This window comes from Nyctereutes procyonoides, unplaced genomic scaffold (genome assembly GCF_905146905.1).
Source record: "Nyctereutes procyonoides isolate TBG_1078 unplaced genomic scaffold, NYPRO_anot_genome, whole genome shotgun sequence".
NCBI lineage: Eukaryota > Metazoa > Chordata > Mammalia > Carnivora > Canidae > Nyctereutes > Nyctereutes procyonoides.
In genome coordinates, this window is record NW_026575021.1 from 18,137,396 (window position 1) to 18,165,198 (window position 27,803).

Genomic DNA, 27,803 nt, shown 5'->3' on the forward strand with positions numbered 1-27,803 from the left:
AGATTGTACATTGGTTTGATTTTGATTTGCTTTCTTACTGTGGCCAGAATAATCATTTGAATTCAAAATCCACTTAAAAAAATGTTATGGAAAATAATTTGGTACCAACATATTTTAAGTAAGTATATCAATATCTGAGATTAATACCATGTTACAAATATTTTGGAGAGTGTTTGTAACTTAATTCTTAATTTAAAGCCTATTATTTAATGAAGTGTGTAGGAAAAGCAGAAGTATAATCAATTTCCTTTGTCTTAGGCTCCTCGTGTACCAGTTCAAGCACTGCCCATGGTTGTCCCACCTCAGGAGCCTGACAAACCACCTGCCAATGTTGCCACTACTCTTCCCATTAGGAATAAAGGTCAGTTATACTTCTGAAGACTGTTTTTTTACATGTTATCTGGGTAAAAATGATAAGTTTACAAAGAAAAACCTAGCCATTTGTAATTATTTTTCCACAAAAAGTGAATTTTACTAATTGACATAGTTAAAAAGATTTTTTTCCTAATGAATAAGGCATGTTATTGAGAGAGAAGATAGTTAATAGCACAAATTTATGCTAGAATTATCAGTAGTAGCAGGAGAAATTCAGATGCTCATCTTTGATGCAGTTCTGATTATCCATGATTTCCTCTCATAACTGGTCATTTCTATTCATGTTAAAATATTAGGCCTGGGTATAGTTGGGTGACATTTTTGTAAATTACTTAAATTTCTATAGTGATACAAGGCTTAAGATTGACAATTTAGATCAAAATTAAAATATATTTTAGAATAACTGGTTTAATAGAGATTTTATATCTGGGCTGCCTTTTCTCAACCAATAATTGAAAGTTACTTCAGATATGCTTGTTTCTCTAGAATTCTGAGGTCCATATTTGACTTGTGGATGTTATACCATGCATGTTCTTAAGTTATGTCCCAAAACATTATAGCTACCAGTTTGAATCAATTTTTCTTTTTAAAAGTTTGACCTGAAGAACCAATGCAGTTTTAATTTTTTGGTTTTTGGCTACCTATATTATTTTACCAACAAGATATACTAAGTATTTCCACCAGTTCTTTACAGTCACTACTACCAATCTAGAGCCTTGGCACCTTTTTGAGTTAGTATAGCAAACAACTGATTGCTATACCTGTAGCCAGATCTGTTTATTCACCTGGCTGTCAGAAGATACAGTGGATGGCGTAGTCCAGCATCTTTTCTTCCAGGGAAACTGAATCCCAGTTCTCTACTGGCCAGGTAGCTGTGTGAATATGTGAATTTATATCTTGCCTTAATCAGTCTTGAAGATGGTAGGCCCCCAGCAAAGACAAATTTTAGTTGGATTTAAATTTCCTGGTACTTCTCAGTGGTTTGGGTACTCTCTGTGTGTATGTGTGTGTGTCTAAAAGGCATAGGCTATCAAATGTGGAAAAACCTTGACTTAGAGGTCTAAGTTTTCCCTGCATCTTAGTAATCTAGCATTATTTTTCTGTTCTTATAAGTTTTTACATCTTTATGACCAGATGAAGTGTCTACACATAGTCTTAGATTTTACTTTAATTGCACCACTTAGATATCACAGACCTGCATCCCTCTATTGTCTAATTTTAGCCATGTGATATTTTTAAAATTAATTTCCCAAAGATAACTCTATGCACATAAAATACATACATTCTATATTTATGATAAAGAAGGTGGATTTGTTTTTAAACTCCTTAACAGTGCATTTTCACCTTCTGTGGATATAATAACTTGGTGCATAACTGTTGGCACTAAACCTCCCAACAGTAACTCTGTAATGAGGATGCCATTCATGTGCACTTCTGAGGGGGTTTCTTTTTCACACAGCTGCTTCTAAACAAAAGTCCAGCAGCCATTTGCCAGCAAACAGCCAGGATGTACAGGGTTACATCACCAATCAGTCTCCAGAGAGCATTGTAGAAGAGGCTCAGGGAAAGTTAACAGAACTGGAACAGAGGATAAAAGAAGCCATAGAAAAGAATGCACAGCTGCAGTCCTTGGAACTGGCTCACGCTGACCAACTTACCAAGGAGAAGATCGAGGAGCTGAACAAAACAAGGGAGGAACAAATTCAGAAGAAACAAAAGATTTTGGAGGAACTACAGAAAGTAGAACGAGAGTTACAACTGAAAACTCAGCAGCAGCTAAAAAAGCAGTATCTAGAGGTTAAAGCTCAAAGAATTCAACTTCAGCAGCAGCAGCAACAATCTTGCCAACATCTGGGACTACTAACTCCAGTTGGGGTTGGAGAACAGCTTTCCGAGGGAGACTATGCACGGTTACAGCAAGTGGATCCCGTTTTGCTTAAAGATGAACCCCAGCAGACTGCTGCTCAGATGGGTTTTGCACCAATCCAGCCTCTGGCCATGCCTCAAGCTTTGCCTCTGGCGGCAGGTCCCTTGCCTCCAGGGTCCATCGCAAATCTTACAGAACTTCAAGGAGTGATAGTTGGACAGCCAGTACTGGGCCAAGCACAGTTGGCAGGGCTGGGGCAAGGAATTCTGACAGAAACACAACAAGGGTTAATGGTAGCCAGCCCTGCTCAGACCCTCAATGACACGCTGGATGACATCATGGCAGGTGGGTTTATATTGTTATGAGCAGGTATCAAATATGATTTGCTTAAGGCGAGTAAGAGTGTGCCAGAATTTTTGCCGTTACCCAACTTGAGAACTATTTTTGGACTCTTGACCCATGTATATCCTTAGAAATATTAGTTCAATCTCAGAAGTTCTCAGACGGATACAGGTCGAATTAAAGATTAGCTCATGCAATACAAGTGACTGAAACTTTTTGGCTTAGCTGTGTAGGCTGGGAATCTAGGTTTTTTTCAGTAGTGGGGTTGATGTTTGAGTTTGTTTTTTTTTTTTTTTTTCTCTTTAAGTTAAGAACACTAAGATTGAATTTTGGCTTTTGTGCTTCTGTATTCACACCAACAAACTGGGAAATTGATAGAAGTTGAAGTGCAAAACAAATAGGACACATCAGGAAGTTTATTTGTGAACAGAAATACTTTATATCCTAATGGATCAGACTTCAAACCTGATGGATATTAAAAAAAAAAAAAAAACTTAAACACCTTTACAACAATAATAAAGTACCAAACCAAACAGGGTTTGATTATACTGTATGTCAGTGGTTTTATCCCCTGTGAATGTTAATGTATAGTTCTCTTTCTAATTGTATTATGGGAAGGTGTGGTCCCCTGACAGTATCATAAATGATATATCTTTAAATGTGTAGCCAAAGAAATTTTATTCCTTAATAATTAGTTTCATTGGCAAGAGGAAATATTTTAGAAGGTTTTTTTAATGATTCTGACTTTTGGTATGTGCTTTTCATGAGTTCTGTAACAGTGGTAGAATGAGGTTTTATAGGATTATAGACCATAAGAATGTCATACTAAGAAGGATAATTTTCTTCATTTAAGAAAAAGATAAAGAAAATTTGAAAAGGAAGGAAAAGGGGAAAACAAAGTAAGTCATTGATATTTGGTAGTTTTTATCTGCTCTCTTCCCCTTTTTTTTTAATTCTTTGATCTATACCTAAAAGATGATTGAGTTTTTTTAATTTTGAAACTGTTGTGGCAATGTTACATATTATGATGAAATTATATCTGTAACTTGTCTTTCATCTTTTAAAAGAATAAAGGAAAATTTATAGTGTTGAGAGATATTTAGCTAACATTCAGAAACTAAGACACCAGCTAATGAGACAGAAGTTGATTAACAAATTGCTTTTACATTTTCCTGGTTGTCTTTTAATATCACCCAAGCAGTATTATGTGGAATGAACTAATCTTAGAGGGTACAGTAACTACCTCAGAAAAAGTCCTAGTAATCATTAATAAGAACTGTAAGGATTCTTATAGTGATAAATATAAAACTTTTCTATAGATTTGAGAATTACTATTAACCACCGTTAGCTGGTTAAAATAATTGGGAATACAATTAAAGAAACATTAGTATCTTATGAAAATTGGAGTACAGTAGCCAAAAGTCCCAAATTTGCTCTTAATTATAGGTCCATTAATCTAGGTCATAATGGTAGTCTTTCTGTTATGTCAGTTGAACTACCAAAGAATGTGTAGTTAAGTGTTATTTATCCAATTAAATGAAGAATGGACATTCCTACCAATGAATAGTTAAAAACTTTTGATACGCTATTAGAATTTACATGATGTTCTTGGGCATACTTATCAACATTGTACGTTGTACAGCTGTACAGTTTTTATGATGATCAGAATTATTGGAGATTTGTGAAATAGGTTTTCTGTTGATTGGTTTACCAAACAAAAACACTTAAATTCTGCCTCTGTGTTACAGGTGTTTTCATATACAAAAATTTCAAAAGCACTTAACTTTTTAGGAAATATAGCAAATACTTCTCATTATAAAAATACTTCACCACTTTATTATGCCCATTTATATGGAGAAAGGAGAGATGACCAGAAGGAAGAACAGGATTAAAAACATCCAACCACTTACCCACAGTCCATCCCTGTCATCATGCATGTGCACATGCATAAATAAATATACTCCTGCACTCACTTTCACTTTTCTTTAAACAGCTTCTGTGGTAGTACTTGTTCTTTAGGTCGACTAATGATCATTTCCATTTCTTTCTTTGGGCTTCTTGATATTTTACACCTTTTTTTAGGCTCAGTCTTCTTTCTCCACTTCAGCATAACCTGTTCTTTATTTTTCAGCTCCCATTTATTAGACTGCTCTTGTAAGGTTCAGTCTCTTTTTCTCTAGTAGTTGGCTGACCCACATCTTCTATCTTCTCTGTTCTCTGTACTTGCCATAGCAAAATCAGTTCCCTGTTTAACCAGTCTTAACACCTTGCCCTTGCTGCGCCTTCTTTCCTTACCTGTTGTTAAAACTTTTCTAGAGCATCTGGTTCTCCTTCTCTAAAATCTAGTCTAAAATGAAGTACCATGTGGAAAGATCTGTACCAGAGTTCCTTCAGGTCCCTGCATATTGACAAGTTGTTACTTTCACTGTAGGGAATGGATAAGTGACAGGTAGTTATTTCATTCTAATAAACCAATTTCATAAGTATCCCAAAGGAAATGAAAGGAGGGAATTGGTTTTTCTATATCTCCTTTTAGATGAGAATAAGAACAATTTGACCAAATATAGGAAAACTAATTTTAGTATGTTCCTTAAAATAATTTATTCCAATTGAAATGTAAATAATATAGTCATTTAACAATAAAACTTAGACTTTTTATTTAATATCATGAAATAAAAATCAGTTCTTTGGACAGCTTGGTGTTCATTCTGTTTAAGCTAATTTTTGTATTTAGCATTTTCATTTGTGAAAATCCAATCAGAGGAGATTATGCAATCGATTTTAAGAGCCATAGATTTTATATGGTTTTGAAATTTATATCTAAACTATGTACGTACATTTAAATTATCTTGATTTTTTTCTCAAAATATAAACTTTATCTATATGAAATAACAATATCAAGGTCATTAATGATCAATTTAATATATTAGTGCATGCCCTTTTCTATTAATCTGGATCCCTGCCAATTCAAACAGTGTTTTGTTTTGTTTTGTTTTGTTTCCTTCTTTGTTTTTTCTTTAGCTTTTAAGTGGACTTAAAATGTATAATTATAGAATGTGTGTTGCTATAATGTATATAGTGTATGTTTGTGCTTGAACTAAGGATCTCATGTAAAATAGATTTCTTAATTGACAATCATGTTTATAATTGTTATAATAAGGTCAATTTCAGTTTTACTCTTGACAGGATCATAACTTCTTTTGCCTGGTTTCAGATCCAGTTGTGAATCATGATTGTTTTCTGTCTGATGTAGTTGATAAGTATGTTGGTAACACACATCCATGCTACGTTGACCATTCAAAGATTAATGCCCACACTTCAGTGCTATAGCATTTTTAATAGGGGGAGAAAAAGAATTGATATTCACATATCAACTCCAGAAGTGAATCTGTGAGGGAATAAAATACCCTCAGTTGCCACCACCTTTGGAGTTCTCCCACCTCAAGTACTGACCTAATTAGCCCCTTCTTAATTTGGAGATTTTGGTTAAAATAATATCAAAGCAAAAATATGCTTAGAACTAAGAATAATCTATATTTGAAGGTTGATTGTGTGCATACATTTATTTCTACCATAATCTTTTAATTTTGTCTTCAAAAGTCAGTGTGATTGCTGGATTGATTGGTGGGCATTTTAACCCCCTCAGAGTAATTCTGCATATGAGAAACTATATTTCTGTGTGAGGATCAAATTTTTATATTTTACTATGCATGGCTGAGAGCTAACCATTCAGAGTATTATCATCCCCCTGTCTGCAGTTAGTTAAAGGGTAGGGAGTGTTTTAATGATTCAGGAGTGAGGCTCACCCCAAACAGTGAAATTACTTTGATTAGAATATAATGTATGAAAGTGGCAGGTTAAAACTCACACTTTCTCGCTCTGAACTTTGGCTATTTTACCTTTTATTCCATTTTAATTCATAAGAATATTTTTGTTTTCAGGGATATTTTGAATTGAAGTTTTATGATTATGTACTGTTAGAATTTGTTTTTCAGATGGATTATTATTTAGAAAATGGGTTATTCTCAATATACTTTCTGTTTTTAGATTTGTCCAAAGTCAGAAATAAAATAACCAGAAAAATGAGTTATTAGTGCTATGACAGTCTACAGGACAGTCTATAGGACATTTTGTTTTAAGAAGTCTTTAAATATTTTCTAATAATTATTTCTTACTGTTACCTAACAGTGTTTCATCCTTATTAAGTGCAGTTATTTTGTTCAACAGCAGTCAGTGGAAGAGCATCCGCAATGTCAAACACTCCTACCCACAGTATCGCTGCTTCCATTTCCCAACCTCAGACTCCAACTCCAAGTCCTATCATCTCTCCTTCAGCCATGCTTCCTATCTACCCTGCCATTGATATTGATGCACAGGTAAGCTCCAAGTTCTGGAGGGATGGTTTTGACTAAAATTATACCATCAGTAAAAATATTAGTCATTGATTTAAATCATCTTAGACTGCTTTATTTCTCAGTGATCTGAGTGACAGTTATGAATATATTAGAATCCACATTTTAAAAAGTAAAATGCCAAATACAGATTATTAACGGATAATTATGTGTTGATCTGGTTTCCAAGGTCATCAAGTAACTTTTTTTTTAACTTTAGAAGAGGATGTAAAAAGAAATACTTTATTTAAGATCAGTTTATATTTTCTTCTAATATTGAATTAGACGATATGCTTCTAATTCATAATGGATTACACATAAAAGATTCTTCCACTTATGTATCATATATACTCAATTTTGTTTATATTGTCTTGGAAAGTTCTGATCTTGCTGACTCTCTGTGTCTGTATCTGTAGCACTAAGTCAAAACAAAACAAAAAACACAATTAAAAAAAATTAGTTTACCATGTAACTCAGGGCAGAGTAAAGTTGGAGAGGTGAGGATAGTTTATGTTTTGTCCTGAAGAAATGCTAAGAGGCTTAGTTTGGAAGACTGCTGAACAAGATAAAGGGTGTAGACTGAGATGTGTTTGCAGTTTAGTTTTGTATTTTGGGGGGGGGGTGGCAGTTTTTATTTTGTTAATCATCAGTTCTTTATAAACCTGAATTTCAGGAGGAGAGAGAGAGAGAGAGAGAGAGAGAGAGAGAGAGACCTATTAAGACTGTGTACTCTTAACCAATTGAAAATAGAGCTTCCGGGCAGCCCTGGTGACTCAGTGGTTTAGCGCCACCTTTAGCCCAGGGCATGGTCCTGGAGACCCTGGATCGAGTCCCATGTTGGGCTCCTTGCATGGAGCCTGCTTCCTTCTCCCTCTGCCTGTGTCTCTGCCTCTCTCTCTCTCTGTGTCTCTCATGAATAAATAAATAGAATCTTTAAAAAAAAAGAAAGAAAGAAAATAGAGCTCCCTTTTCATTAAAAGGTTTCTTGGTAATATAGTGGAAAAGGAATTTTACTTCTGTTTTTACTTGCTTTCCAAATGCTTATTGTGTTATATGTGCTTTTTTTCAGACACTTAAAATTGTTAGGGGCGATTTTAAGCAATTATCTAATCTTCAGACCACAAATATGAAGTAGCTACTTTTAAGTACCCATTTTCCTTAGTGAAGAAACCAAGGCTAAGAGAAAGATTAAACATTTTGCTTAAGATCAGTTCATTTAGCTAACAAGTGAGGTTGAGTTCAAAGGCCCCCTCCTAACTACTATACTCTGTAGTCTTTTAAAAAATTATGAAGTATTCATTTGATGAACCACAATGGTTTATATTTAATAATGATATGACATTATAGGGGCACTTGGGCAGCTCAGTCAGTTGAGTGTCCGACTCTTGATTTTGGCTCAGGTCATGATCTCAGGGTTGTGGGATGGAGCCCTACCTACATTGGGCTCTGCTCTGGGCGTAGAACCTGCTTAGTTAGAGAGTTCTCTCTTTCCTTCTCCCTCTGTACTTCCCCCTACTCACACACTGTCTTTTCCCCACATAAAGAAAAAGAAAAAGAAAAAGGAAAGAAAAAAGAAAAACGAAACATTATAGAACTGGGTTGAATTTGGTATTGAATGTGCATTATTTTCCTCAAGTCTTTTTTGCTCTGAGGCTGTTAAATTGTAACTTGTGGCTATTATGTTTTAAAGAGAGATTTTTTAGTTTTTATGGAATCAAATTGAACCATAAACAAAACTAAAAACTTGACCAAAATATAAAAAGAATTTTTAAAAATGCTTTTGAATAGAATAGTCATAGAAAAAGTTCCTCAATGTATGATCATGATTTTATTGAATTTGAAATTATTATAGTGATAGTGAAATTTTACTGGACTATACTACTCAACCAGCCATTGCTCTATTATAAATTAATTTCTAAGAAACATATAAATATTTTTAATGTTTTTTTTTTTAATTTCAAAAAACATACTTTTAATTGTAGCTGACATATAAAAAGATTTGACTGCATTCTCCTTAAATATCTGTTCCTTCTTATCTGGTATCTGTATCGAGGTTTTTCAATTGAGTTAGCCTGTCATGAGTAACACAACTTGTCATGGAGTTTAGAAAGTTCCTACTTTGGAAAACGTAATACCAAATAAACATGAAGAAATAATTTTTCACTGTTTTTTCCATAATTTTTGATGTTTTTAAAATTTACTGGCTTTTATGATATCAAGCAGGTATGTTAAGCAGTAAAAATAAAGATCCTTTTTTACTCAGTTCATCTGAAGTTTTTTCTAGATTCTAAAATACAAATTCCATGAGATTTTACATAATAAGTATTTTGGTTTATGTATGATACTACTGTGCCATAACAGGCATGTGATATGATAAATTCATACCAAAACCCTTCCTCTGTTGAGAAAGATTAAATTTGTTCTAATATTTAGATCTTGTATTTGTTTATTGAACAAACCTTAACATATACATTCTTAACACTTTTATAAATACTAACTTCTTTAACTTTATAACATCCTCATGGAGTGTTAGGTACTAACATTTTACAGATGAGGAAGGTGACTTAGAGATATTAACCATTTGTCCAATAGGTAATTTATGGTAGAGCCAGCTTTCAAACCACCCTAGCATTCTGGCTCTAAAATCTATACTCTTAACCACTGCAGTGTATGCTACCTGACTTTCAATTTTTGTCTTAGGTGTGAATGTTGATTTTAAATCAGAATATAGAAAATTGATCCACTACCTAGATGTCAAAAGATCATGTGTCTTTCATCTTTGTGTCTTTTCAGCATGTTTACTTGGCCATACTGCATATTTATATCAAATCTTAATTTAAAGAAGAAAAAAAGAAATGTTAATTTTTTTAAACCCTCACTGTGTCTCTTTTTAAAAATGCTAATGATTCTTAAAATGGTCATACTTTAAACTCCTTTAATTGATCATTGTATGCAGAAACTATTTTTAACAGGGATCAGCAGGAATCATGTTTAATTTCTAGAACTTGAATGCTGAAGATCAGAGTTTTCATTCTTTAGAAGGTTCCTCAAATCTTAGGAAAAAAAATAGTTACGTAATATAACTAGAAATTACCTTCAGAGTTCATGTATGTGCCACAGGCTCTCTACTTCTCATGTGATTTTATTGAATCCAGTGTGTCCGGATATACTTTTTTAAATCCATTTTTGTTTTCTTTTTTGTCCAAGTAAGTTCTACATCCAACGTGGGGCTTTAACTCGTGACCCTGAGATCAGAAGCTGCATGCTCTACTGACTGAGCTAGCCAAGCTCTCCTTGTCTGGATATATTTAATATATTTTAATACCATTTACTGTGCCGTTATCAAAATTTATTTTAGGAAACATCAATAAATAATAATTTGAAGGAAGGAATTATTTGAGATTGTTTTACTATAACTATAATAATAGCATTGTTCTAATCTTTATTTTGCTGGAATGGTGTAATGAAACCTATCTGGGTATTCTACATAGAGAAATTAGTAATCATATAGAGATTTTTTAAGAACCATTGGTTTTATATGAAATAGTAAATCTGGCTGAAGATTAGAGTAACCAGTAAGTTAAATATTTTCTGTATTTGATTGTATGAGATTTTGATTGACTCTTAACAGCCACTAAAAGTGAGAAAGTACCACTTCTTTCATGGGTGTAAAACTTGTGTTCCCATCCTCTCCTTTTTTTTATCACATTTTTATCATGTATTTCTGAACTGCTTATTTTTATTCACAAACTTTTAAAGGCTTTTCTTGAACTTGGAATAACTGGTTCTAGTCCATTTCAAAAAAGAGAAAAATAAATATTGCCTTATGTAATTTTGCCTTTTTTCCAATTTTTAATAATATATATCCATGATTATCCTTTAAAGAGAGTAGGCATTAAATTCTACTTCGATGTCAAGACTGAAATTATAAAGTATGTAAAAATTATGTTTTGCCTTTAATGCTATAGATATCATTTAGATATTTTTTCTCTTACTGGTTTTGCAGTACACAGAACTGTTTAATCACAATAATTTAACAAGAAAAATTGAAGAGACCAGGAAAAATGAGTTAATAGTGATTTACTGCCATTAAAGCATTCTGCTTAAAATGCCTGCATTCTGCTTATGTGAAATTTTAAGCAGGTTATTTAATATTTTACTGATTATTCTTATTCTTCCTAAATGCTGTCCTTTTTATTTTTTTATTTATCCTCTTTGTATCTTATGCGTGACCTGTCATGTTTAGAGAATGAGATGTTTCGGGCAGCCCGGGTGGCTCAGCAGTTTAGTGCCACCTTCAGCCTAGGGCCTGATCCTGGAGACTTGGGATTGAGTCCCATGTCGGGCTCCCGGCATGGAGCCCGCTTCTCCCTCTGCCTGTGTCTCTGCCTCTCTCTCTCTCTCTCTCTCTCTGTCTCTCATGAATAAATAAATAAAATATTTTTAAAAAAGAGAATGAGATGTTTGGAATTATGAAGGTTATGAAGGTCTAAGAAAAGGTTAGCCCTTGAAGTCCTAATGATTTTCAAAGTAATTTAATTCTTTAATTGTAATTAATAGGTCCACATCCTTTTTTTTTTTCTCAGACAGTTGACGTATGTTTTTTTACTTGCATTCCAACTCAGTAAAAGTTGCTTTTTTCCATTAATATTGCATCTGTCTTATGATTCTTTATTTTTTTAGTCTTACAAAAATTGGATAATCATGTTAATAATTTACAGAATACTTTTACATTGAATATAATTTTAGCATTTTTTTATAAGTCAGAATCATAACATTTGTCATGTACAAATGGTATATTTTATGGTATTGTGGGCTAAATGAAAATTTTCTTTAGAATGTTACCTGAACGAGCTCTTAACAAAGCTCTGGGCATCTCTCTCCCTTTCAGGTTTCTCTTTCTAGATATATGACAATGTATGTGACTTATTAACCAGTGTAACATAACATGACTTTAGTGGTACATTTTCTTTCAGAAAGCCATCACCTATATTATTGTTATTACTTCCTTGATTAATGGTATTCAAAACACCTATTTTTTTATTCTATTACCATGTTAGTCATTGTTAATTTAACCCAAACTTCTGCATCAGTTAATTTGCCTCTTGATGTATTGCAAGGCAGGATAGTGTTCCTTACCATTTGGGGATTGTGTAGGTGTTTATTAGGAAGGTAGAAGCCTCACTTCAGAATCTTTAAATTCTTTCATTATTGTCTTTAGAAGATTATCATAAGATATTAGTTGATGAAGTTACCCACTGTTAAGTTCCCCCCAGGAATTTGACAAGCCCTTTTTTTCTTAGCTTTATATATTATATTTCTTTCATAGTTTGAACTCCGATTTGCCCTGTGCCTTAGGACTAAGCTTCTAGAGAGCAGGGGCTGTATTTACTTATCTTTATCTACCCTGGAGTACCTAGCAGAGTACTTTGAACATAAAAGGTGCTTAATAAATGTCAGTTGAACTGATGATTTATAATGTGTGTGTGTGTGTGGGGGGGAGATAACAATATTTTACTAATCCACTAAAATCTCCCATGCTTATCTTTTTTCAAATTTTGTTTGTCTCTTTATTCTCTGTTTAAGATTGGCACTGCTTTCCTAAATTACTCTTTAACCCCCAGAAGACTTTGAGGAACCTAATAAACCTCATCATAAAGCATACTCTTCATCATAAAGTTGACTCTTCTAATTGTCACTAACAGCACATAAGGCAAAAAGACTTAACATTATATTGACCTCAGTTGGCTGTGCCTTAGGACTGCTTTATGATGTAATGCAGAAAGCAAGATTTTGTTATCCAAGATCGCCTTGGTTTTTTTAAAGCCAATCCTTATCAGTTATTGGCTTGTATGACCATAGGAAGGTTATTTCTCTAAGCCTTTGTCTCTTTTTTTTTCTGAAATCAAACATAATAATTCCTTCCCTATAAACCTGAAATGAAGATCAAACACTATTACACAGTCAGAGCTGTCACTCATTTAAGTATTCATTTCCTTCTTCATTGTTGTAGTTGGTGCATCTCTCCCTTGTGGCCATCCCTGATCTCTGCAGTCAGTAGCTCTGGTCTCTGCCAGCCTCTTCTGCAGAGCAGCTTTTGCGGTCTCCCTCTTCATCACTGACTAGTAGGCTTTTTCTTATTTCTTGACTCTTACTGATTTTGCCTTTTGTCTCTTGTTACTCATTTTTTATAATGGAGTTTGGTTTTTAGAGTTAGTGACCTCCTGGGAGAAAATGCCTTTCCTTTTTGTGTTTATTACATAAATATAAATATCACATAAATATATAAACACAATAAATATATATTTCTTTTTTATGAAATATATACTTCATATTTTATTAGTAATAGCTGAATCTCTGACCCTGTATAGCTGTTGTCATTCATTTAGCTATCCTTTATTGTTTCCTAGGCAAAGCATTACTTATAGGTGGAGAATGCAGACATAAATAAGACATGTTCATAATCTTCCAGGAATTTACAGTTATAATACCAAAAAATTACTTAGATATTGTACATTTTTGTTTCATACTAAAAGTCTTCAAAATTCAGTCTGTATGTTATACTAGGATCATAACATCCTAGTTTTTTCTGGGACTTTCCTGAGTTTAGCACCAGAAATCCTTCATGCCAGAAACCTCCTCAGTCCCAAGCAAATCCAGGATGGTTTGTTACCCTATATCTCAATTTGGATTTTATTTAGATTTGATTAAATGTACAATTAAGAAAGTAGATTATTTACTCAAATTGCCCCCTACTAAAAAATTCTCTAATAGCCAAATGAGTATCAGTTTTTAAATTTAAATTAATTAAAATAAAATTTAAAATTCAGTTTTCCAGGCACACTAGCCATATTTCTAGTACAATAGCCACATATTGCTAGTAGTTACCTTTTTTCAGTAGTACAAGTTTAGAGTACTGAAAGTAAAAGGGCTTCGTTCATGAAATAAGTATTTTAAACTATAATAGAATATGGCCAGTAAACCCAGATTGGTCGTTATCATCAACAGAAGTCAGAAGTAAATCATAATAAAGCATCATGTGTCAATTTTAATAGTCTCTGTTTTTCAAAATACTCTGTATATTACCTATTTTTGTTGTTGTTCCTTTAAGTATTTTGGGGCTTCATTCTCAACTGGAGAACATTACTTGAAAACAGTTTTTTTCATATCAAAGCTTGCTTTTTTAGCTTTGATAGTGGGCTCAGAACAGCTAATTCAGCCTCACAGCGCAGGATTTTACTTGTGTTCTGAGGTCTTTCTACTCTGGGTGCTAGGAACCAAACTATGACCAGCCCTGTGGAAGCTCTGAGTGTTGTTATGCCTTCTGGTGGTCTTTCCTTGGCCTCTCATAATTTTCCTCAGGTACAAGTGCTGATCAGAACTCTGCTGAAAGGCTTAACCAAAGACCCTCTGCAGATATCTAGAGTAGTGTGTCATGTTTTCCTCTCCAGTAGTCTGCCCCATGAATTCTAGCCATCCTGATTGCTCCAAACTCTGTCTTCTCAACTCAGGGAGATTGCCAGGTTGTATTTGGGTACCCTGTCTGCACAGCAGCCTTGAAACTCTCCAAGCGATAAAATTGAGTTTAATCATTTCTATCCTCAGAGATGACTGCCATGCACTGCCTGTCTAAATTACACGATCATTTCAAATAGTTCATCCTCTTCTTTTCGGTTGAGATAGGAAAACAAATCTTTTCTATACTACTCTATTAATGGCTAGAAGCAAAAGTTAGTTCAACAGTATTTCTTTTAATCATGTAGTTGTAAATAGCATATGGTTGAAAATCATACTTTTTTTCTTCATGCTTCCTTTAAGAATTGCCCATAAAGTTCAAAGGTTATTTTATAGTCTTTACAAAAATCACAAGTTAGCCACTGATGGGAAAAAACAACTTAATATCCAAATGTTTGATACAGTAGAATGGTACATCTGTATCTGTATTTGGTAGAAGTGTATATTATATAATTGATGTTATTTTAAAATTAAACTAATCAAAAAATTAATTTTTTGTAGACTGAAAGTAATCATGATACGGCGCTAACGCTTGCCTGTGCTGGTGGTCATGAGGAACTGGTACAAACACTGCTAGAGAGAGGAGCTAGTATTGAGCACCGAGACAAGAAGGGTAGGGTGTACTTCTGTTGTTTTTTTTGTTTTGTTTTGTTTTGTTTGTTTTTTTTCTGGAGTATTTGTGTTCTGTGAAGAAATCCTACATCCAGCCCAACTATTGTAATAGTTGGATATAATGAAAAAGTAGTTTTTTTGCTTAGCATGTAATGAGAAGATCATTTTTTTCCAGGTTTTACTCCACTTATCTTGGCTGCTACAGCTGGTCATGTTGGTGTTGTGGAAATATTGCTGGACAATGGTGCAGACATTGAAGCCCAGTCAGAAAGAACCAAGGACACACCGCTATCTTTGGCTTGTTCTGGGGGACGACAGGAGGTAACATTTTCTGCAGTGTAATATTTGTCCATCTGTTTAGCAAATATATGTTTTAACTTACATGATTTGATGGGAATAATGGATTAACATCTGGGCTTATCAAAGTAACAGTTCTTTTGCTAATAGGTAATAATTTCAGGTATTGTGTTAGCATAAGCTATCATGTCAGAAAAATCATGTTTATCATTCTATTCATCTAAAAGTAGTACCTGCCATGGTAATCCCTGTGTGTTGCATTCAGGCTACAACTTGATTAAGATGTTCCAAATAAAATCAGTAAACTGATAAGCAGAGCCTATATTCACTCATCTTTTCTTGTCCCAGAGTACCTGGCATGAAAGGTATTTAAGCTCAGCCTCTGTTGCTCTCTGTGTATAAGATTAGTAGAGAATTAAGAGCATTCAATTTTTAGTTGTTCTTTTCATTTTTCCCCACTCTTCAACTGTGGAAGATTCTCAGATAAGATTGTATGACCTTTTCATTTTTTAGGAAGGGTAGAATAGCTGGTATGATTGGGTATAACCCAAAAAGTGACAGCTTTATACACATGTGTCTTCTTCTGGAATTTAATGATCAATTGGACAACCTGTTTTTTTAAATCTGTTTGTTAAATCCAGTTTTAAGGATTTTGATTAGCCGATTGTGCTGTCTCAATTAGGGAGTTGTTGAATTTTAGATTTAAGAAGTACCCTAAGTCATGAAGGTCAGTTTCTTACTCAGATTAAGTTTTTTTTTTTTCCACCATTCTGTTCCAAAGTTCTCTTGTTTATCAATCCTGAGTTATGCCTTCCCTGAATTTCTCCACTATTCTTAACTCTATTCTTTGAGCTAATGGGAAGAGGTGTTTTTACCCTCTTGTATCCATAAGTATTTGAGTCTGTATTTGCCAGTTACCTGGTCTCTTTTTGAAGTGTGTCCTGTTCTTTTGATTGTTAGCTTGAGGATACCTTTTCTAAATCCCTCACCTGGCTGTTTTATCCATTATGTCAGTATCCCTCCTGAAATATTATATCTAAAATGATTCTGGCCAGTGAAGTGGTAGATTATCACCTCCATATTTGTGCATCTTAAACTGCCTCCTGCTCTTTGCCCGTCATATCACATCAAGTTATATTGAACTCTAATCAGCTAAACCCATTAGAGTTTTTAATAAACCAGAAGATAAAAATTCTTTAAGAGGTAGAATAATTCTTGCACAGAAAGAATGGGAAATCTAATAAAATGGTGCATGTATAGAAAAATTAATGATTCTTTATCTTGTGGATTAAAAGAATTGGAGACTAGTGATAATATAGTCTTTTTTTTCATAAAAATTTTGCTTTGGCTAGTTTATAATTTTATATGTACAATTTTGCTCCTTTATATTTGGAGTAGATAATTATATGTGTGGGTAGTTAGATGCACTTGTTTCTACAGATGTTCTGCATAGAAGACAACAAAGAACCTGTCTTTACTGTGCTGTTCCTTCTGGTTGATAAAGTGAATACATTGTATCATTTTCTCCCACATTTCACAGAAGAAGTGATTGGTATTTTATTTTATTTTTATTTTTATTTATTTTTTTTTAGTGATTGGTATTTTAAAAGGATAGGAAGTAAGGTAGTAAAAGGTAGTAAAAAAAATATGCTGCTTAATTTGATAAATAATCTCTGCCACATCGGAAAATGTTGAGATCCCCATTAATCTTAAATTAAAATGTTATGGCAAAAATTTTTACAATTAATAACAACGTTAAATTGAAAAACTTAGTTGGAAATGTAAATGCTTCTGTTTTGGTAAAATTTTGATTTAACTGAAATTTTCAATCATTATATAACTCAAAATAATTCTTGCTTTATATAATAGATTTTTCAATGTTGAATTAATAAGAAATAAGTATATTTCTTTCCTTTCAAAGCAATATTAAAGCCCCTAGGATACTATAATATTTATATATTCTTATTAAAATGTAACAAATGAAGTTATAACAGATATATAAGCCTTTTAGTGTAATAATTTTGCCTATAACACTCTGTTGCGGGATCCCTGGGTGGCGCAGCGGTTTGGCGCCTGCCTTTGGCCCAGGGCGTGATCCTGGAGACCCGGGATCGAGTCCCACGTCGGGCTCCCGGTGCATGGAGCCTGCTTCTCCCTCTGCCTGTGTCTCTGCCTCTCTCTCTCTCTCTGTGTGTGTGACTATCATAAATAAAAAAAACAAAAAAACAAAACACTCTGTTGCTTTGATTTGGTGTAATTGGGACAGTTAAGTATTTTAAAGTAATCAAACTGTGGAAACTCATTTTACTGTAAAATCACAAACTAATTTCTTTTATATTGAGTGTTTATTACTTCCTGGGAATAGGCCATTCCCTTTGAGAGATAACTAAGATCAGTTATCTTTGCATAATGGAATTAATAACTTTAGAAATTTGATTAGGGTTTTTTACTTTTCTTGCTTAAGGGACTCTCTGTAAAATAAAACAGCCTAATGCCATTTTTTGTTCTTTTTATAACCTTGACATACAGGCCACCTAGATAGACTTTACTGGCTCTAAGGGCAAAAATGTGGTGGACAGAAGCCATAATCTAAAATTGGTCATAGCTTTATTCAAATGAATAAAGTTTCAGGTTATGTTTTAAGACAAAGCACTGTTCATTAACATTATTTGTTATTTCCCAGTTAGTATCTTAGGATATTTTTCTAGTACACAGCTCTTACCTTGTTCTTAGATCTTGGATAATCACAGTGTTTGAGAGTCATTTTCGTGTATTGTGTAGCATTCCATCATATGAATATACTACAGTTTATCTATTCTCCTACTGATGAACATCTTTGTAGTCTCTAGTTCGTGGCAATTTTGAATAAGTTGAAAAGTTGCTCTGAACAATCTTTCAGAAATACGTTTTCACTGCTCGTGGGTTCTACATAGCAGAATTTCTGAGTGTATGTTTAGTTTTATAAGAAATTACTAGACCTTTTCCTAAAGTGGTTGTACCATTTATACTCCCACAGATAATAAGTGAGTCCTGGTTGCTCCACATCCTTGTCAAGATTGGTATTGGTATTGCCAGTCGTTACGATTATAGCCATTCTAGTTGCTAAAAAATATTCACCATTTAATTATTTATTGGCATCTTCTGTCCTTTATGCCATTTAATGCACAAAACAGCTCTTTAACATGCGTACTAGTATTTTCACCTTCATTTTACAAAACACTGTGATTTCATCTATATGAAGATGTAAGATAGATGAAGCTATTCTATAGGCGAGATTGTCTTGAAAAGGGGCATGAGTAAATAACAGAGATTTAAATTACATTAGCTTTATGTATTTGTCGGTACTTGAGTTTTGAGCATTTGCTCTAAATTACAAATTTTACCCCGGAGAAATGAAAACAAGTAATATTCTACATAATAGTACACGTGCTGATGTATTTGAGGAAAATTACAGCTGTCTACAATTTACTTTGAAATGAAATGCATCAAAAAATGGACAAATAGATGTGATAAAGTAAGTATAGTAGAATATTAATGGTAGAATCTAGGTAATGATCTAGATTTAACGATTTAATGATCGTTGATTTAATCTCAATATGTAAAATTCGCAAACTTTCTGTATGTTTAAAATTTTTCATAATAAAATGTTGCTGAAAAATAAGTGTTAGCTTTATTCCAAGTTTTTAAACATTTAGTTATTGATTATAAATTTAAACAAATATTTCAAAGAGGGGTGCCTGACTGGCTCAGTCAGTAAAGCATGAGACTCTTGATCTCAGGGTTGTAAGTTCAAGCTCCATGTTGGGTGTAGAGATTACAAAAAAATATGTAAAACTCTTTAAAAAAATTATAAAGACATTTTACATATATAAATGAAAAAATTTTACTCTATTTTACTCCTATGTGATAAAATAACATAAATAGTAATTCCTAAAATAACATTGCACAAAAACACAGTGAGGTCCAGCAGCTCTGAGATCCAGAGCTTTTATGAACACAGTGTCATTTTAACAAATTCCAAAATGGATTTTAATTGAGAAACAAAGGACTTTTCCTCTTTTTTTCTTATAGGATTTATCAGAAAAATAAATTAGAAATGCACACCTTGCAGATTGTTTCACCATAAGAAGAAAACACAACTTTTCCTCCTTTCTTTTCAGGTGGTGGAGCTATTGTTAGCTCGAGGGGCAAACAAAGAGCACAGGAATGTTTCTGATTACACACCTCTAAGCCTGGCTGCTTCTGGTGGCTATGTGAACATTATCAAAATATTACTCAATGCAGGAGCTGAGATTAATTCTAGGCAAGTTTTATTTTCTCCCTATAAGCCCCCCAAGAGTGTTATGATAGAGCTATTTGTAGAACATGTATATTTTTAATGCCATATTTTATAGGAAATGCCTTCATTACAAATCTAGAATCCAAATTGTTGGAGATTTTTAAGACTAATTTTATTTAAGTATTTAAAACTATTGATACAGAACTTGAAAAAAACATCATTTATTCTAATTCTTACGGTACTAAAAGTAAACCGTTTTCTTAGGAGTTTTTATTAAATAAGTGTATGCTTTAGGATGGAAAGTCCATCTTAATAACCTAATAAATTAATAATCATTTTTCAGCCCAAGTCACTATGTTGAATGAGATACAGAAAGTATTCTAGTTCTAGATGGTAAAAGATTTCTAATGGAGTCTTGGTAGTATCTCATAGACTTACTAGGGCTGAGAAAAGTTATTTTAAATAATCCTACAAAACAAGGAATCTTAAATAAATCCTGAAGTAGAATTCTATAGAACTCATCCAATTTTTCTGGGGCATTTAAAATTTATATTTTTTCCTTTTGTTCTTCCCATACCTCCACCCCAGAACTGGTAGCAAATTGGGCATTTCTCCTCTGATGTTAGCAGCTATGAATGGGCACACAGCTGCTGTTAAGCTCCTGTTAGACATGGGCTCTGACATAAATGCTCAAATAGAAACCAATCGGAACACTGCCCTTACCTTAGCCTGCTTCCAAGGAAGAACTGAAGTGGTTAGTCTTCTACTTGATAGAAAAGCAAATGTGGAACACAGAGCTAAGGTAAGAAAAAGTCTGAGATTTATATGTGGATTTAATACTTCAATGTTTAAGGTGTACAATGGCATTATGCTAAATCAGAAATCATCTGTGTCCTCAGTCAAGCACTCGCTCTTGAAAATACCTCAACAATAAATTTTTATAGGTAAAGATGACATTAGGGTTATCAGCTAGAAAATATGTACTATTATGAGAGAGAAGAGAGGAAACACCTAATAGTACCAGTTATATGCCAAGTGCTTGCATCTTAAACAAATTTTTTTTTCGCAATAAATTGATGTTACATAGAATTAATCATTCAGTAGATCACACTGTAACTCAGGCTAGTAACGTCAGTACTGAAATTTAGTTGTGAATCTTGGCAACCACTATATCAAGTTGCTCCCCAGATTAAATATTCTTTAAACATTTTAGCTCTTTTCAGTCTCTTATGTGTCCTTGTTGTTGCTGTTTTCACCAAATCTAGACTGGCCTCACACCACTAATGGAAGCTGCCTCTGGTGGATATGCAGAGGTGGGCCGAGTTCTTTTGGATAAAGGTGCTGATGTTAATGCCCCCCCAGTGCCCTCTTCGAGAGATACCGCTTTAACCATAGCAGCAGATAAAGGGCATTATAAATTCTGTGAGCTTCTCATTGGCAGGTATGATGTTTGCATACCCATACATGACTGTGGTGTTACTAGTTATTACTATTCTCTCTGGGCATATTGTAATATTAAAAAATCAAATGTGCCTACTTCCTCTATAAACTACAAGTGCATGTTTTGTTTTATTTTTTAAACCTACTTCTTTATTTCCCATCTATCCAGAGCTATGCCACATTGTCTGATTTATTTCAGTGCAACCTACTTCTTTTCTTTCTTTCTTGGGTGTTTATACAGTTTTAAAGCACTATAATGAGCTGTTTGAATATCCAGCTGTTGTCATCCATATTTACATCTTGCACACAGTTTGTTTCCCAAAGACTATCACTTAACATCTTAAAAGCCTAGCAGCAATCTGAAATTTATTGTTGATTTTCTTGTTTTTTTTTTGTGTGTGTGTTTGTTTGTTTTGTTAAATAGCAGTTAGGGCTTTTAAGTGACAGTTACAGAACTGTTCAAGGTATCGGACAGGATCTGGAAGAATTCCCACTTTCAGTCACTTAGAAGTTGCCTACCAGTCTCCGAGAGATGCTTGTCTGCTTCTCCGGATTCCCTACCTTAACAGCCTTAAAGACATTTGCATGGTGGCCTAAGCAGTAGTATTTAGTAGTGGCCACTAGCACCTGTTACTCACCTTGAGTCTTACTTACCATGATGCCCACTGTGTGCAAAACCTGTGTGCTATTTTTAGATTCATTCTTTCAGAAGCAACATAATACAAATACAAGAATACAAGTAATCCGAAATAGATACAGGTGCCTTGTAAGATACTATTTGTGTTTTTTGCATACTGTTTATTTCATGCATCAATTATGCTATTAACAGGATGTACTTATATTTTTTTTAATCCACATTTTCTCAGGATTGAAACTCAGAATTATGCAGTCATTATTTTTAAAATAAGAAAAGCAATTATTGGGAGATCCCTGGGTGGCGCAGCGGTTTGGTGCCTGCCTTTGGCCCAGGGCGCGATCCTGGAGACCCAGGATCGAATCCCACGTCGGGCTCCCGGTGCATGGAGCCTGCTTCTCCCTCTGCCTGTGTCTCTGCCTCTCTCTCTCTCTCTCTCTGTGACTATCATAAAGAAATAAAAATTAAAAAAAAAAGCAATTATTAGTATATGATTATTTTTTAATACGATGCCTTTTAAATTTTATTGGAAATTCTTTGTAATTTTGAGAGAAAAATGTATTTTAGTCCTTCAATATTAAAACTAATTTTTCACTATTACAGAATATTTTTCATAAGTTTATAGTTGATTTTTATTGTTACTGCTGTCATGCCATTTCACTTTAAACAATGCCATCTGTGTCATTCATTTAGGGGAGCTCACATTGATGTGCGTAACAAGAAGGGGAACACTCCATTGTGGCTAGCAGCAAATGGTGGACATCTTGATGTGGTTCAGTTACTGGTACAAGCAGGTGCAGATGTGGATGCAGCAGACAACCGCAAGATAACTCCTCTTATGGCAGCATTTAGAAAGGTAGAAGTCTTTCATCCTCATTCACTTGGATGTTTTTCATTTAGGCTAGGGAGGTGTATGGTTTAGTGATTACTAAAGACTCTCATTTTAGGATTTACACTAGTGATGAAAGAGGAAAAATAATATGCAAATAATCACTGTGATGGCAACACTGAAAGGTAGATACAGGTATCCCAGAAAAGCCATGAATATTAATATTGATAAATAAAGCTAACTAAACTTGTAAGAAAGTTGTTCTAAGTAGTATTTCAAAGTGTAGGTGTAATCTTAATCTTTCATAAAGTATAAATCCAACTAAGAGTAATTAATTACTTATGGATGAATGTTTTCTTGTATTAGGGAAAAAAATTTTTAATCTTTTGCTTTAATTTCTAGGAATAAGAGAAATAAATAATGAAAACCCAGCTACCAGTATTTTGAAATGACAAAATCGAATGAACTACATTCAGAAGTAGAAATAAATTTTGTGAAGAAAAACTTTGTTTCTCTTCCTATAATGCATAGCACAGAGCTGTGTATAAGTAATTTGATTTAATAATTTGATTGGTCTTTTAAATGCAGTTTTAATTTCTACTGGGAAAACTGGGTTACTATTTCAGGGTTTCTAATTCTGAGTTTTGTCATTTTGAGACAGATAGGTAAAATCCCTTGGTAGATTGCAAATGATTTGTTGCATCAAAAAATTTTAATATATAATTGCAAGAAATCATCTCTCTCCTTTTTCTCTTACTATTATCTCTGACTCCTGTGCTTTATTTATACCCACCTCTTCCCTAGGTATTCTAGACTACCTAGATACTGACTCTCTGTATGTTTTTTCCTCACCAGTCAAACTTATGCTTTATCATTGACTATCTACTTCTTCTCCAAGCAAGCTAATATATCGTTATCAAGTTAATCTTCCTAACCTCTTCACTATGTTAGTATCCTCTTCTAGAACTTTTCCCTTTTTTGTCATCCTTTGAAATCCAGTCTTAGTTTGTTATTCAAAGCCACCATAAATCTAGTGTCATAGAGCTCATCTCCCATTATGAGTCCCTGATGGTGGTCTTCTTGCTTGGTCTTTGTGTTGCTTGCTGCTCTCTCTCACATCACCTTTGTTCTCATCTCAGAAATACCCATGTCATTCCTTATTTCCAGAGTTACGCATTCTTTAGGTATAGTTTAAATCTCTCCTTTAGGTACAGTTTAAATCTTTCCTTCTGCAAAAACTCTTCCAATTCTATTTGAGCTCACAGTAAGATATTTAATCTCCTAAAAATTGTAGTTCTATAATGTTATTTTTTTCATTCATTGTGACAAAAATTATCTTATTACTCTAAGGCATATATCTTATCTTTCCAAATAGGCTTAGTTCCTAAAGAACAGTGTTCATCTTTTATATTCTTTTGTATTCACTTCATTATTTTTTAGTACCTTATCATGTGCAACTGTAATGGTTGGGATATTATATATCGTGCAGAATTCAGCAATTTCACTTGTAAGAAATGTATAATTTAACTGGGGATGTAAGATCCACACACAAAGTTGGGTACCTGTGTGAGGTGTCCCATATAATTTAAATGCTGTCAATGTTGGTGAGATATCAAGGAATGATGCAAATGGCATTGAACTATTTGTTAAAAGATAGAAATAGTTTTAAAAAATATAGATGGAAAAGAAGAGATAAAGATACTAAATACAAACAATCTGTTTAACCAGACTGGCTAATTTATAGGTTTGTTCAAAGAGCAGTAGTGTAGATTGGAGAAAGTTAGAGTCTCTGAAGTGCTGGTCTAAAGATTTTGAACTTGGTAAACTGTGTTACAGTGAATATAAATATACCTCATGCTTTAGGAGAGCGTATTTTATTTTTATGCTCCTAGTACAGTGCTGTGCACTCAATTTTTATCTGAAATAAAGAACAAAATTGTTATTTCTACTCTTTAAGTGCTTAGAATTAGGATGCTCACTTATGAGTTAATTAGAAACAAATGAGGTTTTTTTTTTTTTCTTTTAGACATATTCCTCATTCATATTGATTTCTGGCTTATTTTTGTATTCATTGTTATTTAGAATTTTAGATCAGATTATTCTGTACTGTTTTTGGAGGGTGGAATGAAAGTGAACAGTGTAGATTTAACTTACCAGAACCAAAGTCTGTCTCCTTTTCATTTACAGTGCAAATAGTATCTAATTAAGACTTATTTTGTGGCACTGATATCAAAGTAATCTTAGATAAGACAGACTATAGATTTACTGAATCCTATTAGAATCTGTTTTCAATCTGACATTGGTATCTATTTTTTAGGGTCATGTGAAGGTGGTGCGCTACTTAGTCAAAGAAGTCAATCAGTTTCCATCAGATTCTGAATGTATGAGATACATAGCAACCATCACTGATAAGGTAATATATGGATTAAATTCATCCCACTATATGAGCTAGGGATCTCATTTAGATATACCCATATACACGTATACATATACACATGCACACATGCCTGCGTGTGTGTGTCTTGCACTAAGGAAAAAGCCTTAGTCTAAGCAATAATGTGTTATATATAGAAATTTTCATTTATCTGAGTATATGAGAATGAAGTGTTCTATTTCAGAGATGCTTCAGATTATTTTCTTACCTAAGAAGCAATAAAACATTCTCTGTAATAGAATTTTATTTTTTTAAGTAGTACTTGAACTAATTAAATTTTTATGTAACCACTAAATAATCTAAAGCAAATATTGTTGTTATTCATTAATGTTATAACCTATATATATATATATATATGTTTATCTGAACTGATACCTTTTCTGAGAGGAATACTCCCAGTAGATTTTTTTTAAAATACCTAAACAAAACTGAGCATAGCACTTTTTACAGTCATGGCAAGAAAATTTAAATGTCTTTAGTTTAATATGAAAGTTGGAGTAATTGTCAGCTTAAGAATGAATTGGCCAGAATTTTTGCAGGAAAAGTAGGGAACGTTAAATCCTATTAGAGATCTAATTGGGATATTTTCCTGGTGATGTTTTGACTTGGGGTTTATACTTAAGTTTGAATAAAATCCTAAGATGCCTCTGAAAAATGCAAAAGAGGTCAATAAATTTAAAAATGTCTTCCTACTACATTTTTTCAGCAATTACTACATAATAGTGAGCACTCTTTTTTCATGGGTTTTATTTAAAATAGCTAATTCACTGTCTTGCCTGACTCTATATTCCTCTATGGTAATTATCATTCCTGGTTTTTTGGAGGGATGGGGAGATTAAAAGTAAGGCTTTAGTTTCAATAGGAAATAGCCCTTCCCTGGTAAAGTAGTGTGTTCTAAGAATGAAATCACTGAGAAAAGTACGTAAGTACCCATGTCTACAGTTTCTTTAAGCATGATTCTTGCACATGAAGTTGTAGCAACAAAGCTTAAACCTTGAGAACAGTTCCTGTCCATTAAGTACTCAAAAATTTTTTAACCCATTTTCTTTGTTGACATTGACCTTTTCCTTTAGCCTGTTAACCAGCTGGTATAAATTATAGCAGCTTTGTTTGCTGTATGATTTCTTCCATTGAAATGTTGGAGTAAATAATTCTGGTTTCCAAAGTACCAGTCAAATGGATATTATTTTGAAGGACAGTAGAGGGTCTTTGCTTGTGTATTTTAAAAAACATATACTGGGGTGCCTGGCTGGCTCAGTTGGTAGAGCATGTGACTCTTGTTCTCTGGCTCATGAGTTCGAGCCCCTGTTGTGTGTAGAGATTATTTTTTAAAGGTTTATTTATTTATATACACCATTTAGATTATGATTTGTACCCTTTTTTGCATTAGCACTGATTTTTATTTCTTTATGTTCATTCAAGTACCTTAATTATCTTTGTGTTTTCAAGAATCTCTCTAAATGTGAATTGTTTTTTGAGGCTGCAAACATCTTAATTTTTTATTTTAGGAGATGCTGAAGAAGTGTCATCTTTGTATGGAATCAATAGTACAAGCCAAAGATAGACAGGCTGCTGAAGCAAACAAAAATGCCAGCATTTTACTAGAAGAGTTAGACTTGGAAAAGGTAATGAAAACCTTTACATATGAAAAATACTTACTTTCTCCTTTGCCTTCCAAGCCCTAATTTATAATCTGTTGTTTTCTGGTTTTGTTTCATTTTGTTTTTGCCTTACCTTATACACGTGTTTTTTCCTCCAAGTTTGTTGCAGGTAGAATTATGACTTTTAAATAACATTAAAAGAATTTTCTTTGTAATCAAATTAATGAAATTGTTATAGGAATTGCATTGATCTGGAAGTCAGAAAACCTAGCCTCAATAATCAAGTTTAATCAAGTTTAGTCTTATCTCAACAAATGATCTCTTAATCCTCAACCAAACTGATCTTTCATTGATCTTAGACCCTCTGTAATTTGTTGCCAACAAATTTATCACAAGTACCAAATGAATTACTATGACATAACCAAACAGTAAGTTGCAACCGCTTGGTGGAATGTTTAATGAGTACATTTTTTTTTTTTAATGGATGATTTCTCTTGTACTTTTCTCTTTCAGGCAGAACAACATCATAACCATCTATTCCCACAGGGAGTAAAATACTCCAAACAACATTTGGTTTTGACAGTTCCATAGCTCCTCCTTTCTCTCCCTTCCTTTCAATAACTGTATTCTAGAATGTAATACAAATAGTAATCACAGCAGGAAAAGAGTTAGCATACATATTCTGCTGTATTTCATCTTTTATAAAAAGGTTAAAAATGCTATACAATTTTTCTAACTGCTACAAAATTTAACAAGTGCTGTTTAAATTTATAAAGGAGGGCAGCCCAGGTGGCTCAGTGGTTTAGTGCCGCCTTCAGCCCAGGACGGGATCCTGCAGACCCGGGATCGAGTCCCACGTTGGGCTTCCTGCGTGGATCCTGCTTCTCCCTCTGCCTGTGTCTGTCTGTCTGTCTGTCTCTCTCTCTCTCTCTCTCTCATATGAATGAATGAATAAATAAATAAATCTTTAAAAAAATAAATTTATTAAGGATATATGGTGATAATTTTAACCTTTTTGTTTTAAATCAGCTCCATTCTTTTTGTACTTGCTGACTTTGTTAAACTATACATTTCAACTTACATAAACAAAATATGAGTTATTCTAAAGATTTTTTTCTAATTTAAATGTGAAAATACACTTGTTATTTTTCAGAAAATATATTTAATATTGGAGATTATTCATTTTT

General features: G+C 33.4%; 1 protein-coding gene across 7 annotated transcripts in view; it reads left to right on the forward strand.

Annotated features, from left to right (window-relative positions):
* ANKRD17 (ankyrin repeat domain 17) overlaps positions 1–27,803 on the forward strand; it is a 154,105-nt gene that overhangs the window by 99,532 nt on the left and 26,770 nt on the right. For 4 of the 7 annotated variants that reach the window (XM_055339664.1, XM_055339681.1, XM_055339691.1 and 1 more), the window contains exons 14-24: positions 259–361; positions 1,835–2,587; positions 6,812–6,960; positions 14,992–15,103; positions 15,278–15,423; positions 19,560–19,702; positions 20,267–20,480; positions 20,944–21,119; positions 22,446–22,608; positions 24,899–24,994; positions 26,524–26,640. In XM_055339664.1, the coding sequence (XP_055195639.1) occupies positions 259–361; positions 1,835–2,587; positions 6,812–6,960; positions 14,992–15,103; positions 15,278–15,423; positions 19,560–19,702; positions 20,267–20,480; positions 20,944–21,119; positions 22,446–22,608; positions 24,899–24,994; positions 26,524–26,640 (2,172 nt within the window). The remainder of the gene's footprint in view (positions 1–258; positions 362–1,834; positions 2,588–6,811; positions 6,961–14,991; positions 15,104–15,277; positions 15,424–19,559; positions 19,703–20,266; positions 20,481–20,943; positions 21,120–22,445; positions 22,609–24,898; positions 24,995–26,523; positions 26,641–27,803) is intronic. The other 3 variants (XM_055339672.1, XM_055339707.1, XM_055339716.1) reach the window with 3 other exon arrangements.